This window comes from Notechis scutatus, chromosome 3 (assembly GCF_049901735.1).
Source record: "Notechis scutatus isolate UNSWTSFEM ecotype Mainland chromosome 3, rNotScu1.2, whole genome shotgun sequence".
Classification (NCBI taxonomy): Eukaryota; Metazoa; Chordata; class Lepidosauria; order Squamata; family Elapidae; genus Notechis; species Notechis scutatus.
The window spans coordinates 135,630,120-135,650,694 of NC_142011.1; the positions used below are offsets into that span (position 1 = coordinate 135,630,120).

The window sequence follows — 20,575 nt, forward strand, 5'->3', positions numbered from 1 at the left end:
CTGGAGTCTCCAGAATCTGACAGCAGCAAGGCAGAGGAACAGGGGGAGCCTGTTCCCAGTGTGTGCACGCACAAAGCTGCCATAAGGCAAGAACAGTTAAGACAAAAGGGGCGACTTGGGAGTAAGGCTTGGAAGTGATTGGCTCTCCCATAAGACATAAAGGAGGAGCAAAGGGACATGAACCTTTGCAGGAAGCAACTTTGTTCAAACTGGTCGGTTTGAAACCTGAAGCTCTGTGTTGAATTTGTGCTATGTTTGGCCTGTACAACTAATTGGAAATTTAGTCGTTGGCAGCATTTCAAAGAAGATAGAGGTGCGTACTTATCAGACGTATCCTGAAGGAGTTTGGCAGACTTCCATGGGACTATTTACAAACAGTTTGAGACTCAATATGGGCTGTGAAATAAAGAAGGGTTTTGGGACTAACGTGTGCCTTGGTCAGAACATGTAATGCATACTTCTTATGCCCAGAGAGAAAATAATATTTATATACATACCTGGAAGGAGTTGGATCATCTTGACCAAGACGTGACATAATATTGATCAAAGTGTTTATACCTGTAAAATACAAAATCACATTTAAAGATATAGTCATATATTCAATATTGTAGCTTCCTTTCAGTCTGGTAAGATAATTTCCTCTGGTCTAATGTAGAGTGGTACCTCGATACTCATTGTTAATTGGTTCTAGGAGATACAATCAGTACCAAAAATGATGAGTATCAAACAAATCTTTCCTATAAGGAATAATGTAGTGAGTCACAAAGCCACCAACATCGACAAGTTCTAGCTAGCTTGTGCGTTGAGTACCAAACAAATGATGAGTACCCGGGCAAAATTTTTGCACAAAATGCGTTGAGTACCAAATCTGATGAGTTTCAAAGCAGCTGAGTACCAAGGTACCACTGTAGTTTGATAATTACAGGGACAATATTTATGAAGAAACAATAAATGTTCTGCTTCTCAAAACTTGCTTTTAAAAAAGGTTCAAATGAAGAACTCTTGGAAGCGACTTCAATGCTCACATCAGAGGAAGAAATGGCAACAGGAAAGACAATCAAACTGACCTTTCTTCCTCATATGCATATGGTGAACTTTCCTATCCCCATATTTGGGTTGCCGAATCCCACAATTTGATAAGGAATTTCTGGCATGGTCTGGATTCATTCCAAAGTTCAAGTGATGGCTTGGGTGAGTCATGGCAAGCTAAAAAACAGAATCCCAAAATCAAACTGAAACACAACGAACAATGTTCATTCAAGTTAAAATGTTCACTGAAACCCCAGAGAAATTTAACTAGGTTCAGTGTCAGGAGTAAGTCATTTATGGTTTTCCAAATGTTGTTGGAAGTGTTTAATCTAGTTAGGTGAAATAAACTCCAAACTCTCATTATTTGATATGATATTACAGGCAAATACTACTGTAATATTAAATGTATAGTTATAATAAAATATAATTCTTCTGTGAGAATCTGTTGAATCTAATTCTGGTTTGTTTTTGTTTTTTTGCAAAGAGTGCAAGCAGGATAGTATCTGTGAAATGCTATGCATGACAATTCAGAAGAAAGCCCTCACTGTGCCTAGTAAACTTACTTTCAGATACCTGGTCTTAAGTTTTGTCTGTTACATTTTGTCTGTTACATTGTGTTTTATCATCACCAGGATATTTATGTACTTCTTTGTTCATTTTGCAATATTTATAAATCACTGTGATCAATTATGTCGGTAGACGATGAACCACGAAGTAGAATTAAACAGAATAAAATAATGAGGTGATCATTAAAATGATAAACTCTTTGCAGACCCATTATCAATATTGGTCGAAAGCACAATGGAAAAGTTTTATTTTAATTGCCTTGGAAAATGGAAGGATAGGACCAGACGTATTTCTGGGGGAAAGTATGTTCCAAAGTATGGAGCCTTTTCTTCACAGAAGCTTCCAAGTAACAAGTCCCCTGAATAAAAATCCAAGGCATCCATGTTTCTTTAAAGTCTGTTTATTAGGGACATATCAAATTGGCAAGGATCTGATGCAATTCCGACTCTGGCTAGATACCAGAATTACACCCAATAAAAGCAAAAGTTTGAAACTTCCCCCCAGAGTCACAATCTCCAATCAATTCTCAGTCCATCAATCTGGTGACTCCAAACTCCACCTTCCTCCAGCTGCAGGCACTTTCTCTGTTCTTACGGGAAAGAATGCCACCTAGACATAACAACCCCCCTTTATCTCTACAATCCCCCACCCCCCACCAGGTAAAAAGTGGTGAACCTAAAATAGCACTGAATTCTTTGGCAGAAAGCTTAAAGAAGCGAAGGAAAAAGATAGACAAAAGCTAGAATAAAATATGGCTACACCTAGGTCATCTTCAGGGTCAACAGAAGCCCTGTCACCTAACCCACACCCTTCCTGCTTGATGGGGATGTCTTCAGTAGGTTTTCTCAAGGTGCTCAGACTCTGCTAAGCAGAGTCACATTCAGCAATGTGCAGTTTCAGATGATACACCATATACAGTTTTTAGGGGACAACCCCCATTTAAAACTGGCCCCTGAAACCTATTAGCAGCCAATCCTGTGGCCTCACAGTAGATGTTATTCTAAATGGCAGAGCTGTCCCCCAACCAACTTGTTCACATTCTGAACAAGTTGCAGCTTCGGAGTTCTCTCCAAATAGTGTGCCTTGCAAGTCCAGCTATTGTTGATCAAGGCACAAGTAGCAGGATATCCTGATCTAGGCAGGGTCATAACTGGAACATCAGTTAAAAATGGTCACAACTGTCACATTATGACAGTTCAAGAAGATATCTTAAATTTCACACCTATTCTGTCAGAAGTACTGAAATTGCATCCTGAGTAATAATTCAAACCAGAGTTAATGGATTGCACATCATCAAATATAGATGTGAGATTACATCTTGACTCCTTTCCAAACTTTTGCTTCCATCTATGTCCACATCCTGCTTTCTAAACTTCTCTTCTTCATCCATGTTTGTTTCTACTTATTTCTTATTCCAAAGGTCAGCAACATTTTCAGAAAATGATCCTCTCCAAAGCCAATAAAATGAGCAAGATCTTGCAATCTTATCAGGGAATAACACGTTCTATGAAATTTTGACTTCTTCAGATAACAATCCTGAAATTCTTTGCAATCACACACCCTTTTGTTGTTTTTAATATAAAAAATATTTACAATTTTAAACTTTACCGTACCATGTTGCTGTCCTTTATTTTACATTCCCATTCCATTTTTTTCCTATCTAATCAGCCATTGTTCAATGATCACAGCCCAGTTGGATCAACTGTGTTCTGGCTCTGTTTCCAACTATAGTACCTCACTTAGTTCCTGTCCCAAGGCTAAACTCTTAGGATCTAGGTTCTATTACTACACAATCTCCCTGAATGAATTGGATTTTGGAGAAGGATGGGGGGACCCTGGAATTAAAGGCCACACATTTGGAGGGAACTTGTGTTTGGGCAAATGAATTTAAACAATAATAGGAAGATACCAACACATTTCTTTCCTGTTCCCTTCCTTTTATCCCAACTTAGTACAGTAGTCATGATTGTCATGTATATGATTGTCAACATGAGCTCACCTGCAATAAACACCGGTCTTTAAAAATGTAGCCTATTAGTCTGTCCAAATGCATCAGACACTGATGGTAACGGATGTGGTGTGTTAGGACAGGAAGCATCATGGCATGCTAGAGAAAGAATCATCACAATTCACGCTCGAAAATCCTTGAATGCAACAAGATCTTAAACACTGCTTTTACCCACTACTTTACATTCATAATATACATTGCAACTATTCTAAGCACTTCCATAATTTTTACAAAGGCTTTGAAATACAGCAGTACATTATACTCATGCGGCATAGGGGATATGTGTATGATAAAGCAGGGAGAACTAAGTTTTTACATTATCTAGTAAATTAGTAGGTACAGATCCATCTTAGATATGGGAGATCATTGCTTACCTCCTTATCTTCTTAAATTAAATTCAAAGTGTAACAATTAATTCCCAGAGTGGTCCAATAAAATGTTATTTTTAATTCACCATCCCCCAACATTTACAGAAGATAAAAATGATGAAGTATAGAATTTATCTAAATCATACAGTATATCCATGATTTAACTGGGATAACGGACACCTGAGTGGAATTCTAGAGTTTCTGTATATTGATCTAAGGCAGGGGTGTCAAACTCATGGCCCGCGGGCTGGATTAGTCATATACTGGCCACACCTACACCCGGTTTAGCAAAGGGGGGGGGAGTTGTGATACGTCGTGTGACGATGCTGTGACGATGCGAGTTTGATACCCCTAATCTAAGGGCTTAGATTATGGAAACCAGAACTGATAGGCACAGAGGTTTAGGAAGGGAGGAAACAGAACATCACTGACTGTTAAACTAAATGTTTTTATACATATACATATACTCAATCATAGTCAATAATGTTTTGGATAATTAACAGAGGTAGGGTTTCTAAATCAAGGGAAGCAATATTCTGTATTAGTGTGACCCCTTTATTGAGTACGGTGTTGAATTCTTGGCACTCTGCTTTAAAAAGTATTCAGACAACTCAGGGGTGGGATACGACAGGGTTAACTACCAGTTTGGGATTTACGAGCTTCCCTGCACGCTGTGAGCCGCGCGCCTATAAATCGTCATCAGCATGCTGTGTGCAGAGACGCAGCCTTTGAAACAGCCCTCTTTTCCTGCTTTTTTAACTGCAGCTGTGCCTCGTTCGGCAGCTGAAGTTGAAAAATCAGGAAATAAAGGTCAGGTAAGAGCCCGGGTGGGCATGTGGACAAAAACATCAGCAGACATAGAACCGGTTCTATGTCTGCTGCTCTTCAGAGCTACCGGTTCTACAGAGGAGACAACCTGGAACATAAAAATACAACAATAAATTGATTAGGGGCCTGGAAAGTCTTATGAAGAGATATAAAAGAACTGAGAATGTTTAGTTTTGAGGAGAGAAGAAGGGGGAAGCGATAGCCATTTTCAGAAGATGGTCAAGACCTTCATCATTCAAGCATGCAATCTAGAACCCATGCCAAACTGGAGTTTGGATAACCACCAGGGATTACTCATTTACAAGGAGCAATCCATTGTAGAGCAGAGAGGGTCTCTTCAGTGCCTCTCCATGGAGGTTCTCAAGGTGGGAAGAGAAGAGTTTTTGAGATGCAGCTTATATGTCTAAAGCCCTAAATTCTTCACTTGCCTTGTTGTGCTGTCTGTCCATGGGCCAGTGAAAACACAGTTTTCTGTGAAAACTCTGCAACCATCATGCCCAGGGACCGTGCTCAGGTATTTTGTTAGCAGCACATTGAACACAAGGACATTTCAATTTATTAAATTGAAACTCTAATCCTGAACCAATCTATTCCACTGAGCAAGAAAGAAAAAATACAACACCAATAACTTTCAACTACCCTGTAATGTGCTTGTGCTCACAGTCTCACTACACATTTAATTGCATCCTATTGCCTTTTTAATCTAAGCAGGAAGCAGCATAGATATCAATAGGGATAGATACATATACAGACACACGCATACGGTACATGTAAAGATACACCATCTCCTTTGACATCTTGGGGGGAATATATGAATATGCGTATGAATATATATGAATATGGATATGTTATATCTATGTAGTTTTCTCTCAAAAACAATGGATTCTGCAGGAGAGCAGCTCCATTGCCACTTGGTACATTGTTGTCCTTCACAATAAAAAGAACAAGAACATTTCAGTGGATAAACTGCACAAGATTTCAAGGCCATGAACAATGTAAGTGCTAAAAGAAAGAAAAATGCTGTTTGACATGGATTTTCCATTAGAACATTTATTCCTCAAGAACAAAAGCTACAGATAAAAAGAAGAACATCGGGGGTGAGAGGAGGGATACCAATTCCACTCTGTACATCTTAGTTTCAAAGCAACCAAGAATAATAAAAATAAAATTAAGCAAGATTGAGAATTCCTCTCGTTGAGGGATTATTGTGCAGTTCTGCTTTCATAAACATTTTTTCCCCTTTCTATTCTCTACTGTGGGCTGGTCCAGAAATGAGTATATGTGCCTTATAATCTGCAGTCTTCTGAAATTTGATTGGTTGATTATGTGACAACAAATTGGTCATAACTCAACGGTCTATGAGCAACCATATAGATATTCTCTAGCACTATTCTGAAAGGGAACAGAATGAGTGCGCTATACAATATCTTTTGTTTACCTCAGCAAAAAAATTGCAAAAAGTACCGGGGTTCTCCAAGATTAGATCTGCAAAAGTAGATTTGTTGAATTTTGAGAATTTGGGAGCCACGCTCCTTATTTGTATTCCACAGGTTTGAAAGAGCCTTAAGTTAAAATTGACTTTCACCATCCCCTAGGAAGACAAAACGAACTCCAACTCACCTGACAGACATCAGAACGAATTCCTGTCTTCCAGAATCCTTGGCTGCTCAGCTCCACAGTTACTTCCCGCCTCATGGTATTCTTCTGTCTGATTTTTTGCAGGGCTTCCTTTGGAGAAAGAAAAAGAGGACGGTATTTTGCTAAGGAACCAAAAATCCCCTTGAAAACTTGATGAGGAAACATCCTTCATGTGTTCTTTGGAATCTCACAATGGAATTATTGGTGAACTAAAAATATATATACTTGAGATACAGTAGTGGTAGTCTTCCAGTACGGCCCAGGTCTGGCATACCAGTAGCGCCGAAGATCAGCTGACAGAGAACCGGTTCGCTCCGAGCCTCTCCGACGCTCTGCAGTTGGGCCCACCCACCCAACCCTGCTCCTAGGTCCTTTTTAATCACTCAGCTGTTTGGCGCGGCAGAGCGGATTGCTTTGTTAGACAGCTGAGAAGCGCAGTAGCTTAGTTTTTACTGTTTTAAAGCAGTAAACATGCACAACGTGTTTGGCACGCGCATGCGCGCAATTGTGCAAGTTGCGTGATCCCACCTCTGCAGCCACGCCCACCAAGCCACGCCCACAGAACCGGTGGTGGGAACTTTTGAATCCCACCATTGTTGAGATATATATATATGAATGTACATGAATATATATGAAATATATTTGCCAACATAGGACAACCATACTCTAATACTATGATGACAAACCTATGGAACGCGTGCCGGAAGTGGCACGCAGAGCCACTTCTGCCAGCACGCAAGAGGTCACCCAAAAGAGTCTCACTGCGCATGCGCGCGTGCACTGCCGCCCAACAGCTGATTGTCAGGTATTTGGCGCATGCACGGGGACGGGGGTGCGCAGGAGGAGCACACGCATGCACAGAAACGTGCTGTGTGCGTGGGGGACATTGCACATGCATGCGCAAAGATGCATGGCGCATGGGGGTGATCACATGCATATGCGCAGGGGGCGTGGGGGCCCCCAGCATGCACTGCCTTCTGGGTGCTGGCACGCGAGCAAGCGCACACAACCACACACGCAATTTTCAGCACGGGAGCCGAAAAAGGTTAGCCACCACTGCTCTAACACATCTTAGGAGAAAGGATAAATAGGGGTGGCTTTACTACTGCCATAATCTGGCATACAAATATGCAGAACCAGGAAGAGCTGGAAGAGAATCAGGATTAGATGCATCTGAATGGTACATTGTCTTCCAACAAAACAAAAGCAGGTTCGGATGAAGGAAAAGATACAAAGTTTTTCCTACACAGGTAGTCCTTGAGTTATAACAGTTCATTTGGTGACATTCAGAGTTACAACGGCACTAAAAACAGTGACGTATGACCTTTTTTTTTTTTACACATATGACCATTGCAGCATCCCTGTGGTCATGTGATTTATATTTTTGGACGCTTGGCAAACCACTCATATTTATGACGTTTGCAGTCGTGTGATCCCCTTTGGGCAAGCAAAGTCAATGGGGAAGCCAGATTAACTTAACGACTGTGTCACTGAGTTAACAACTGCCGTGGTTCGCTTAACAAACATGACAAGAAAAATGGGGCAAAACTCTCTTAACAAATTTCTCACTTAGCAGCATAGTCCAAGGAGCTGCTGATACAGTTCTACAGAGGAATTATTGACTCTGTCATTTGCACCTCTAACACTGTCTGGTTTGGTTCTGCAACCCAACAGGACAGACACAGACCTCAGAGAGTAATTAGGACTGCAGAAAAAACAATTACTACCAACCTGCCTTCAATCGAGGACCTATATACTCCACGAGTCAAAAAGAGGGTTGTGAAAATATCTACAGACCCCTCACTTCCCGGACATAAACTGTTTCAACTCCTTCCCTCAAAACGACACTATAGCGCACTGCACACCAGAACAAGGAGACACAAGAACAGTTTTTTTCCCAAAAGCCATCACTCTGCTAAACAAATAATTCCCTCAACACTGTTCAACTATTTACAAAGTCTGCACTACTATTACTGTTAATCTTCTCATCATTCCTTATCACCCATCCCCTCCCACTTGTGACTGTATGACTCTAACTTTGTCGCTTGTATCCTTACGATTTATATTGACTGTTTCCCAGTATGATTTGATTGCTTATTGTACCCTATGACCATCATTAAGTGTTGTACCTGATGATTCTTGACGAGTGTATCTTTTCTTTTATGCATACTGAGAGTATTTGTACCAAGACAAATTCCTTGTGTGTCTAACTACACTTGGCCAATAAATAATTCTATAAAGAATTCTATTCTATAAATTTTAGGCTCCACTGTGGTCATAAGTTGAGGACTACCTCTGTAGTTTGAAAAAGTTATCTGCTGCCTCAGCGCCTGTTTGCCTCGCCACCTCCATACCCGACCCTTTGCAACCTCCCAGTAAGGCAGTTAAGAAGAAGAAAAAAGAAGCATCTGCTCTAATGTACTTAGGGATATACTGAATTTTAGAAGGAAAACAATGCAGCTGCTGGCTCTCTTGCAAACCCATCTCGTTCTTCTCAATAAATCTTGCTAAAGAGATTCTTTGAGAATTGTGCTTGGAAAAGAATTATTTTAGTTTAGGCAGATGCTAAAGAGCCCCACAGAGGGCAGGATTCCCATCATAGAAATACCTATTGTAAAGGGTTATAAAGAAGTTCCTGAAAGCACAAATCCACATGTGGAAATCACAGACACCACAATGAAGAATAATGAGGACAAGAGAGTATTTAGCTGTCTCTTTATCTTGCTGAAATCTTTCTCTGGTAGGCTTCTGTTAAAGTGACTGCCTTAAGACCCCTGAGTACATCCACGAGAGAAGCAAAAAAAAAAAAACCGAAGCAGAGACATTTTCAGGAAACAACCAGTCGACTCATGTGATAAAAATCTAGAAACAGAGATTTACACTGCAGGGTAATAAATGTCGAAGTAGCACTCTTTCCTTTTTTTCTGGTTTGCAGTGAAATGTAATTCCCCACAAACCCTATCTGCTACACTTTTAACAATAATGTGTCCATTATTCCCTAGAAAGAAATTTTTTTAATAAAAAAAATTCTTGTCTTCCTTTTGTTCTACATTGCAGCAATGAAAGGCTTCTGTAAAGTTGAAAATAATCTACAGTATTAAAAAAAAAAAGTTATTGTCTGTCAAAGCCACAGGGCAGGTTTATTAATAGGGCATGGACCTTCCCACTTAAGAGAGGAAACCAAAAGCTGATTTTTGCAAGACTCTAAACTTGTAACACCACGAAGGCCAACATAACTGGAATGTGACACTTGGCTGTGCAAGGCTGCTAAAAACATTAATTGGAAGAACTGCCATTGCATAGAGGTTTTTTTTTCTCTTGAGCAAGTATCTTCAGATTTACACTATGTGATTAAAAAAAATAAAGTGTGAACAGGTTCCTTATTTCTCCAGTACAAAACTACTTAGCGGTATAGTAACGTCAGTTTTTTTTTTTTTTTAAAAAGAGACAAGTGTTTTGCTTTTTAAAAAGGGGACTTGACATTTTTTATCTCCTTTTGCTCTCCCCATTTCAGATCCATGAAGTTGTCGTGTTATTATTTTCTAACCAGGCTTTTAGTGTAAAATTTTCTGTCCGTATGGCTGAGACGCCAGAATTTCAAGATTAGATCTGGCTATCTTAGAATGCTGTCTCTCAATTTTGACCGTGTCCATAAATACACATCCTTCTTAATTGGAGTTGCATTTTAAGAGTCGTTAGTGGTAGAGGAGAGCATTCTGGTTTTAAAAGGAAATGTGAGGTTGCAACATTTTACAAGTAACGCATGATATATAATAGGATTCTGCTGTTAAAAGGAAACCCAAGGTTGGATGTATGACAGCTACTACACCGCCTACAGCAACTCCTTTTCTTGTTTGGAAGATGTAAATACTATGGAAAGGAATTTTAACGTCCCTGGGCTCTAGGATATTTCACACATATGATATATCATAAGCCCTGACTACAGCAATATCATAAGCCCTGACTACAGCAACAAGTCTTATGGTTTGCTTAAGAGATTGAGCTATCAGCAGTCTTTGTACAAAGCTGTTCCTTGTCTGCTCAAATGCAACCCTTTTTTCACTAATAAAACTCATGGGCTTAATTGTGATTTACTGAATGGAGCAATCAAAGATTGAAACTATAGGTACTCCCCAACTTACAACCGTTTATATAAACACTACTCAAAGTTACAACTGAGCTGAAAAAGGGAATTATGACTGGTTCTTGGGCTTATTACCATCACAACATCCTTGCAGTCGTATAACCAAAATTTGGGGTCTTGACAACCAGCATGTATCTATATACAGTATATAAAAGCGAAATACCACTCACACATCATCACAAAATCTCCAGAACCATAAAGCCTACAAACTTGAAATTTGGCACATGTGTTCCCTTTGGCTTCTAGGTGCTCACTAAGAAAGGATTTTTCAAAATGACCATCAGAGCATTAGTATTTCCTATATTATTATTAACATGCTCTGATGCTAAGTAGTTCTACTCCCCCTTCCCACCTGAAAAGAAATCTCTTCCAATGCAAAACACAAGCACAGGAGAGGAGTTTCAGTTTTAGTTTCATAGCACCAAGCAGCTTTAGTACAGAACAGTTGAGCTAAGCCACACCTGGGCTCCTTGCTGTCTCCTTGCTCACACAGCAAATACGGTTTCAGTTTCCAAACAGCCCTCAACTCTCTCACACACTGACAGGACGCTAGCCAGATGAATACCAATGGATGCTGGTAGACAGAAGCAGAATTTCCACCCCCCTTATTTTCCTCCCCCGATCCTAAGCCCGATCACATACTTTCATAGCAAAGCACAGGTATCCAGCTAGTTTATAATAGTTGTGGTATCCCAGGGTCGCAATATACAACTTTCCCAGGGGATCTCTGACAAGCAAAGTCAATGGGGAAAGTTGCTGAACTACCACATGATTTGCTTAACGGCCATGGTGATTTGCTGAACAACCACAGAAAAATGGTTGTAAAAATCAGGCACAATTCACTTAACCATCACATTGCTTAGTGACAGAAGTCCCAACTGCGATCGTAAACTGTACATTTTAGTACTGTGTATTTCTATCATCTCCTAAGAATTCCAAACAGCTCATATACTGGAAAAAGTGTAGCTCAGGGATAAAATTAAGATTAATCAGATTAGACAATACTGAGTTGATGGACCACTAATCTCATTTGTACAAGATAGCTTCCTAAATCCCTAGAAAGCAATTAGCATTATTTTAGAACATTCTAATATATTTTGATATATTCAAAAGATCCTCAAAATTCCAGAAGCCATACGCAATCCTTGGGTAGTATATTATTTACTTATTTTCCTCTTCTCTATCCCCACTTTCCATCCATAAGACTATTTGCCGCTAAAAAGAAAACAATGAATACCCATATTAAATTAAAAAGGATTAAATTAATAAGGAGCCTCTGTGGTGCAGTGGTTAGAGTGCAGTATTGCAAGCTACTTCTGCAGCCAGTTGCCTACAGTTTGTCAGTTCAAATCCCACCGGGCTCAGGGTTGATTCAGCCTTCCATCCTTCCGAGGTGGGTAAAATGAGGACCCAAACTGTTAGGGGCAATATGCTGACTCTGTAAACCGCTTAGAGAGGACTGTAAAGCACTATAAAGTGGTATATACCGTGTTTCTCCAACCATACGGCCTCCACCAATAGGAAGGCCCAGCATGATTTCTAGGCATGAGGTGAAATTAAGCCCCGCCCCCAAAATTTAGGCCTATTAAATCCATGCGTTTTCCCACCATTTCTCACATCGTTCGTTAGAACTACACAAGGTGAAGAGAAATGGGGGGGAAGGGCAGGGGTGGGTGGGGAGAAAACTCTAGGGAGCTTTCATCAGCCAATAGAAGCGGCCTTGCGGCGAGGGGAGTGTGTGTGTGCGCTTGCCCCGAGGCCGCTTCTGCTGGCCGATTGAAGTGGCTGGTGACTGCACTTGGGGAGCTTCCATCGCCCAAAAGAGACTGCCTAAAGGCGAGGGGACACGGGCAGCCACGCCACGCCCTGAAGCGGCTGGGGACTCTGCCTTCGGGAAGCTTCTATCGGCTATCGGGGTATTCTAGCCTAGGCTACCTGCAGGGCACTCCTAAAGGCAAGTTTTCTCCCCTGATTTTTACAACCATTTTTCTGTGGTTGTTCAGCAAATCACCATGGCCATTAAGCAAATCATGTGGTAGTTCAGCAACTTTCCCCATTGACTTTGCTTGTCAGAGATCCCCTGGGAAAGTTGTATATTGCGACCCTGGGATACCACAACTATTATAAACTAGCTGGATACCTGTGCTTTGCTATGAAAGTATGTGATCGGGCTTAGGATCGGGAGAGGAAAATAAGGGGGGAAATTCTGCTTCTGTCTACCAGCATCCATTGGTATTCACCAGCCACTTCAATCGGCCGGCAGAAGCGGCCTCGGGGCGAGCGCAAACACACACTCCCCTCGCCGCGAGGCCTTCTATAGGCTGACAAAAGCTCCCCGAGCGGGAGCTCTAGGGAGCTTTCATCAGCCAATAGAAGCGGCCTCGCGGCGAAGGGAGTGTGTGTGTGCGCTCGCCCCGAGGCCGCTTCTGCCGGCCGATTGAAGTGGCTGGTGACTGCACTTGGGGAGCTTCCATCGCCCGAAAGAGACTGCCTAAAGGCAAGGGGACACGGGCAGCCACGCCTCGCCCCGAAGCGGCTGGGGACTCTGCCTTCGTCGGCCGATAGAAGCGGCCTCGCGGAGAGGTACATGCGTATGGGCCGCTCTCAATGGGGGAGGAAATTAAGTCACCCCTGAAAAGACGGCCTAGCCGTTTGTTTGGGAGTCAAAAAAAAAAAAAAAATAAGGCCCGGCCTTATTTTGTGAGAAACACAGTAAGTCTAAGTGCTATTGCTATTAGTAAATTTAGTTAGTAGTAATTAGTAAAGGTAGTAAAAGAGTCATGGTGGCGTAGTGGTTAAAATGTAATATTGCAGGCTAACTGAGCCGACTGCTAGCAGTTCAATCCTCACTGGCTAAAGATTGACTCAGCCTTCCATCCTTTTGAGGTCATTAAAATCAGGACTCAGATTGTTTGAGGCAATAGGCAGACTCTGTAAACCACTTAGAGAGCGCTGTAAAGCAGGGGTCCCCAACCACCGGTCCGCGGACCAGTACCGGTCCGTGGAACAAGTCCTACCGGGCCGCTGGCTTGCTGGGCGCCGCCATCTTGTTTGATGAAAAGTGCTTCCGGTGAGCTTTTCCGGGTAGAAAGCTCACCGGAAGCACTTTTTCATCAAAACAAGATGGCGCTTCCAGCGCTTCGTGAGCTTTTCCGGGTAGAAAGCCATTTCTACCCGGAAAAGCTCACCGAGCGCTGGCAGCTGCCATCTTGTTTTGATGAAAAAGTGCTTCCGGTGAGCTCACCAGAAGCACTTTTTCATCAAAACAAGATGGCGGCGCCCAGCTGATGTTGGTACCAGGCCGCGCCATAAAAAAGGTTGGGGATACCGGGCCGCAGCGTAAAAAAGGTTGGGGATCACTGCTGTAAAGCACTATGGAGCAGTATATAAGTTTAAGTGCTGTTAGTAATGCAACTTGAAAAACCTGGCTTTTGTGCATACAAGTGAGTTACAGTAAATTACATGTCAAAAAACTGAGTATTCTTCCCAGGAACCCCTAAAGCCAGCAGACACTGGCTTTACTCCCTTAAAATTGCCAACTGCCCTCCTCTCAATCTATGACAGTCTATCTCTCACAGACATCTCTTTGCATCTTCAACCAAAATACAGAATTCAATAGCTTCTAGCTATAAAATTCTTCTAGTTCAGGCTCAGCCCAAAAGAATAACAGAATAGCATAAATTAAAACACCCAGATGCCTATAACTTTGGAGAGTAAACTAGGATTCACGACAGACTGGGATTAAAGGGAACTGCTAAACCAACAATGCCAGAAGATGAAATTACAACATACTTCTCTCTGAACTAATTTCTGTTTATCTGCTTGTTTCACTTTGGGACTATTAGCCAGCAGGTGGCGTAATTTCACATAACTTTTCCAGAGTTTTTGGTACCTGAAAGAGAAGAGAAAGAACAATAGTTACATTTTGGAACATTGTGTGTTTAGCTTGGTGATCTGTCCAGAATTATTTTATACACTGGAATTCTCTTTATAACCATACAAACTAATACAGTTTTCCTCTGTTTACAATAGTTCATTTAGTGATTGTTCAAATTTACAATGGCACTGAATAAAGTGACTTATGATTATTTTTCACAGTTCCAATCTTTGCAGCATCCCCGTGGTCATGTGATCAAAATTCAGATGCTTGGCAACTGGTCCAATGTCCTGGGGTCCTGTGATCACCTTTTGCAACCTTCTGACAAGGAAAGTCAATGGGGAAGCCAGATTCACTTAACGACTGGGTTACTAAGTTATGAACTGCAGTGATTCACTTAACAACTGTGGCAAGAAAGGTCATAAAATGAGGCAAAATTCACTTAACACCTATATTGCTTAGCAATGCATATTTTGGGCTCAATTGTGATCTTAAGTGGAGAACAACCCGTATATCGTCTTTGCATTCCTTTGCAGGATTAACCACGCTTGGAATTTTTGGGAGATGCTGTGGTTGAGTTTTTAACCAGGTAAGTGTTTGCGTTTAGGTCCGGCACCTGATTCTGCCATGCAAATCTTCCCTTTCTCAACTCTTGAACCCCATTTAGTCACTGAGAACAGATAGGCAGCCCTCAAAAGATGCTGTACAGCAGCAAATTCTACCATACTTTTTTTGTTGTTGGTTGTGGGAAACTTGGAACTAAATTAGAGGGGAAAAGGTGGTCCCACCCTGTTTTTAAACCTATAAAATACATCTCTGACCAGTGGGGGTTTTTTTTGTATGATTTCATCATTGCTAACAAGAAAACTTACCCACCTCCAAATTTATATCTTTTTCAAAATTGTGCGGTATTTCTGATGTGCCAAGCATTTAATTGTACATATGCCTTTTAACATATTTTGAGTTGGATTACCCTATTTTGAGCAACACAGTGTGGCTCGTTTTCCCTTAGAGATAGGAAATGGAAACTATTAGACAGGGATTTGCCTAGCATTGCTTCTGCCCTGACCTCTGACCCCTTCATTGATTAAAGCATCAAGTGCATTTTCCCTCAACCTGTCTAATGACCCCTGTGCCTTCAAGTCTAGTTGGGCCTACCTTCTGAATTGACCCAGGCCTCTGTCTAAGTACTGTCACAAATACTATACAACTGTTGGAATTTTGTTAGCAAATAGTTGAATTAAAAAGTAGGCTTCCTTACATATCCTGACTATTTCAAGGAATGATCATAGAAAGAATTAATTTAAAAATGTACCCAAAAATTGGTTTTATTTTATAAACAGAAGATTTGAGGGAAGAGGGAAGATTTGAGGGAAGATTTGATCCTAAAATATAAGTGTGTTAGTACCACTTTATAATGCCTTGGTAAGACTAATTTGGACCATCCAGGTTTGGTTACCATGATATAAAAAAGATGTTGAGACTCTAGAAAGAGTGCAGAAAACAGCAACAAAGATAATTAGGGGACTGGTGGCTAAAATATATTAAAAAATGGTTTCAGGAATTGGTTATGTCTCGTTTAATGAAAAGAAGGACTAGGGGAAATATTGCAGCAGTGTTCCAATATCTAAGGGACTGCCACAAAGAAGAGGGGGTGGTCATCCTATTCTACAAAGCACCTGAAGGGAGGACAAGAAGCAATGGATGGAAAGTAATCAAGGAGAAAACCAAGCTGGAACTAAGCAGAAATTTCCTGTTAGAACAATGAATCAGTGGAATGACTTGCCTCTATAGATGTTAAGGGTGCTCCAACAGTGGATATTTTAAGAAGAGTTTGGAAACCATTTGTCTGAAATGGTAGGTTTCCTACCTGAGCAAGGGATTAGACTAGAAGACCTTCAAGATCCCTTCTAGCTCTGTTATTTTGTCATTTAGGCGTGATACTAAGCCAGGGCTGGACTGCTGGGGGTTCGCAGGGGTTCGGGAGAGCCCCTAGCTAAGATTCTGTGCAATTTGGAGAACCCGCAAATCCCACTCCTGGCTGGCCCTGCCCACCCCATCCCGCCCTCCTAGGAGTCCCCACATGGCCTGTTTTGGATGCAGGTAAGTACAGGGAGTGCGTGGAGGCTCAAGGCGGGCAAAAATGTGCCTCCCAGAAGTTTGGGAAGGCCGGAAATGGGCCTGTTTCTGGCTTCCAGAAAGCCTCCAGCACCTGGGGAGGCTGTTTTTGTCCTCCTGGAGGCTTGAAAAAAGCCTCCATGGGGCAGGAGGTTGACTAGGCCACGCCCACCATGGCTACGCAGAGAACCCTTTGCTAAAATTTTTGAAGCCCACCCCTGTCCTAAGCCCAACTTATAACTGAGCCAAGCCTTCTTCTCTTCTTGCTGTTATGTCCTTAGTGGCTGGAATAACACAGGTAAAATGAAGATCCTTTATTATCTTCCGGCCTTCATGCATTTCTTTTGTTTCTTTTTAAAAATATATCTCCTTTCCCTTCCAGTCTTCTTAAACTAGTAACCTACAATTGGAGATGAGTGTCTGTTTTTGAAATGCCTAAAGCTGAAGAGCATTAGAAGACTGAAGAAGTCTACTTATTATCCCAATGGGATGCTTCTCAAGTATTGGGCTTTTGCCTTCTTTTTTTATTAACTCATTTCTTCCATCCATTGGTTTCAGAGAAATTGCTGTGTGACATTTTTTGGATGTTATTGTAGAAGAGAATAAGAGAAGTCCATAGATATTTCTGAAGTTTAATACCATGTTCAGACCCAGAAGCATACTAGAGTGAAGTTAAAGGCTCATGTTTTTGTCCTATTAAATGTAATTTAGAATTCCTCATAACTGTGATGACCCAGAGTGTAACGCAAATGTAACAAAATCCAAAACGTAAATAAATGTCCTTTAATGCCTCCAACTTGGCCCCACTGTTCAATAATTCTCAGTTGGAGATAAAATGTACTCAAAAATAGTCTTTAAAAGAAAGCAATACAGTCCAAATTTAATGAGCAGATAGAGGTGAAAATAAAAACCAAACAAGCTACAATGATGAAATTTCACAATGGAACAGGAGAAGTATTTATCAAATTCAAGGAGATAACAAGGCACAGTCTGTTGGAAGGATGCCAACCAAGATAACCTCAAACCAAAATAAAACACATTTTGTCTCCAGCGTTTGTCAGAACGCAGGTCCAAACTCTTATGCAATTCTCACACCTGCAGCCCATGAAGAGGATCAAGGCCCTCTCCTCCCGAGTAGACCACGTCTCTCCCTTATCCTCCTCCCTACGTGCCCTAGGATGGAGAGGGGATAGGCCTGGGTCCTCCTCTGACTGCTCAGCCGTTCTCTGCCCTTCCCCAGCCTCCTCCACAACCTCTGGAGCTACACTTCCACTCCATCGGCTGTTGCTCCTCTCCCTCAGAGTCAGTCTCCACCAGGGGCATGACAACAACTGGCTTGAGCTACTGCTAATGGAAGTGAATCTTTCCAACAAGGGAAAAAAGTACCAATATATATATATATATATATATATTCTGTCTGTAAAGTAACACAATGCTGCCAGCCAATCAAGATACAAAAAGAGCCAAAAAACAGACAGAAGATATTAGAGACACCAATCAAGCAGAACACAGCAAACTCTGAGACCAATAAACACAGACCAAGACTCCCAACTAATCAGGATGAAGAAAAACCATTCTGGCACAGCAATAGGCTGCCCCAAATTTAAATCTGAAACCACTGTAAAAGTCTGACTCACAGACGAACACTATACAGAAGCCTGATGATGGCAGATGAGATTCTGCTGAAACGTTGCTACAACTTTAAAAGAACAACTACAATGACGTGGGAAAATACCCGAACAAAGCCGAACGCGCATATATATATATATATATATATATATATATATATATATATATATATATATATATATATATATATATATATATATATATATATATATATATATATAAAATGTGCAGTGGAGTATTCAGAGAAAAAGGATGATTGCATGATAAATGTCAACTCATAAAATATCTCTATGGTCTTTTTAGAGTTTCCAATAGAAAGGGGATCAGTGCAGCAGCTTGCAAACCGAAACTGCAATACATAAATGTTTTCAAAGATAGCAACTAGTTGACTGAAGTTTCTGCTTCACAAAATTCTAACTGGAGAGCATGATTGATGACTCTTGGCTATGGATGTGACCCATTGGAGAATATTAATTACGATACACCCAGGGGGAAAATCAGGGTCAAGGGTGACAATGAATTATGTGTCTCAGAGTTGGCTACACCCAGGCAGTGCCGGACAGTTTAATTCCCAATAAATCCTTTTTAAATTTTGGAAGTTTGGCTCGAGACTCATGATTTAAATGGGGGTAACTGCCAGAATCTTGACAATAAAGTTAATTCAGTTAATTCCACCAAATCTTGACCATAACCATCTAGAACAGGGGTGTCCAACCTTTCACCTTCCCTGGGCCACATTAGAAGATGAAAATTTGGTTTGGGCCGCATAAAATAAAATTAATTAATTAATTAATTATTAAAAATTATTTATTTTTTATCACAGCCAAATTTTCCGGCCAAATTTTGCGGGGGGAAGGGGGGGGAGAAAGCTCGCCCGCCTCGCTCCTACCTCTCCCCTGCAAATGGCCCAGCTGGATGCAGCAGGACTGGAAGGCGAGGACCGGGAGGCTCGGTGCAGCAGCAGCAGCGGCGGCGGGGGCAGAAGCAGCGGCGGCGGCAACAGCAGGAGGTGGCGGAGCAGGACTCTTGGGCTGCGGCTGCCTCAGCACGAGGAGCGCTCTGAAGGCGCCCGCCTTTTCTGTTGCTGCTTGGCGTGGCGCCGCCTTGCCCCGCCCGCGCCTGCCTCTCCTCCTCCTCCTCGCTGGCTCTTGCACGAAGGTTGGGGTGGGCACTGGGCCGCATTACGAGGTGACCTGGGCCGCATGCGGCCTGTGGGCCGCGGGTTGGACAAGCCTGATCTAGAATGTTTTATGGAGACAGTGGCACTTTGGCCACTCTCAACAAATGGGAAAAGGTGGCAAGCATTTTAGACATGGACACCTGACAATAATATTAAATGTTTCACTACTTATACATATTGTCTAGGAAAAAAAAAGTTATATTGTTGATTAGTTCCATATAACTAATAAAGGAGCAGCTTACTGTGGGTCTCCAGCATAACTGAGTTGAGCTGGACGTATTCCAAAATGGACAATAATGGGAAAAGTAATCACATCAGGGTTGAATTGTTCACGATCCAACTGATCAATGCGAACAGAACTGGGCTTCTGCAGGAAGAGAAAAGGTAAAAAAAATAATAATGAATTTTTCCACTAATAATGACTCCATCAATGTTTATTTGAACTATGGTGGTGGCGCTGTAGTTAGAATGCAATACTGCAGGCAAACTTTGCCTACTGCCAGGAGTTCAATTCTGACCACCTCACGGTTGACTCAGCCTTCCATCCTTCAGAGATCAGTAAAATGAAGACATAGATTGCTGGGGGCATTATGCTGACACTGTAAACCACTCAGAGAGAGCTGTAAAGAACTATGAAGCAGTATTTAAGTGCTACTGCTTTGGAGTTTGGGATATACATAAATTTCCGAAGATACAAACATACTTAACACACTGAAGCTTCCATGGACTATATCTACTAACACTATTTTGAAAGTAGCTAGCAATTCCACATAAAAATTAACAGTTTGAATCTAGCAGGATCTCTTCCAAGTTTATGTGGATTCTCTTCCTTAGGCAAATAAATCATCCTATTCACATGTACAAAGATTATGTGAGGAAAAAGTGTGAAATATCCTTTCTGTTACTCTTTTCACGTTCACACACAGAAAAGGATTGTCTAACCACAGAGGCTTCTTAAACAATGGAAAACTTTGAGCTGGCTAAATAAGTTCAGCCTGAACATAAGACAGACATGGAGAAAGAAGGATAACAAGATGGTCACCTCATTTCATGCTAGTGCTAGATTTAAAACACAAAATGGCTGAGGTTAATTTTGGGTTGATTAACTCACAGTTATGTATTGATTACAGTAATTTATGGGAGGACTAAAATTAGAATTACAATCCTTCTGCTTCTCCCAAAAGTTCTC

General features: G+C 41.4%; 1 protein-coding gene across 4 annotated transcripts in view; it reads right to left on the minus strand.

Annotated features, from left to right (window-relative positions):
• Positions 1 to 20,575, minus strand: part of DROSHA (drosha ribonuclease III) — a 125,517-nt gene that overhangs the window by 61,584 nt on the left and 43,358 nt on the right. For all 4 annotated transcript variants that reach the window (XM_087961182.1, XM_087961183.1, XM_087961181.1 and 1 more), the window contains exons 14-19: positions 19,629 to 19,753; positions 14,375 to 14,474; positions 6,421 to 6,528; positions 3,596 to 3,703; positions 1,068 to 1,206; positions 498 to 558 (exon numbers count right to left, since the gene is read on the minus strand). In XM_087961182.1, the coding sequence (XP_087817308.1) occupies positions 498 to 558; positions 1,068 to 1,206; positions 3,596 to 3,703; positions 6,421 to 6,528; positions 14,375 to 14,474; positions 19,629 to 19,753 (641 nt within the window). The remainder of the gene's footprint in view (positions 1 to 497; positions 559 to 1,067; positions 1,207 to 3,595; positions 3,704 to 6,420; positions 6,529 to 14,374; positions 14,475 to 19,628; positions 19,754 to 20,575) is intronic.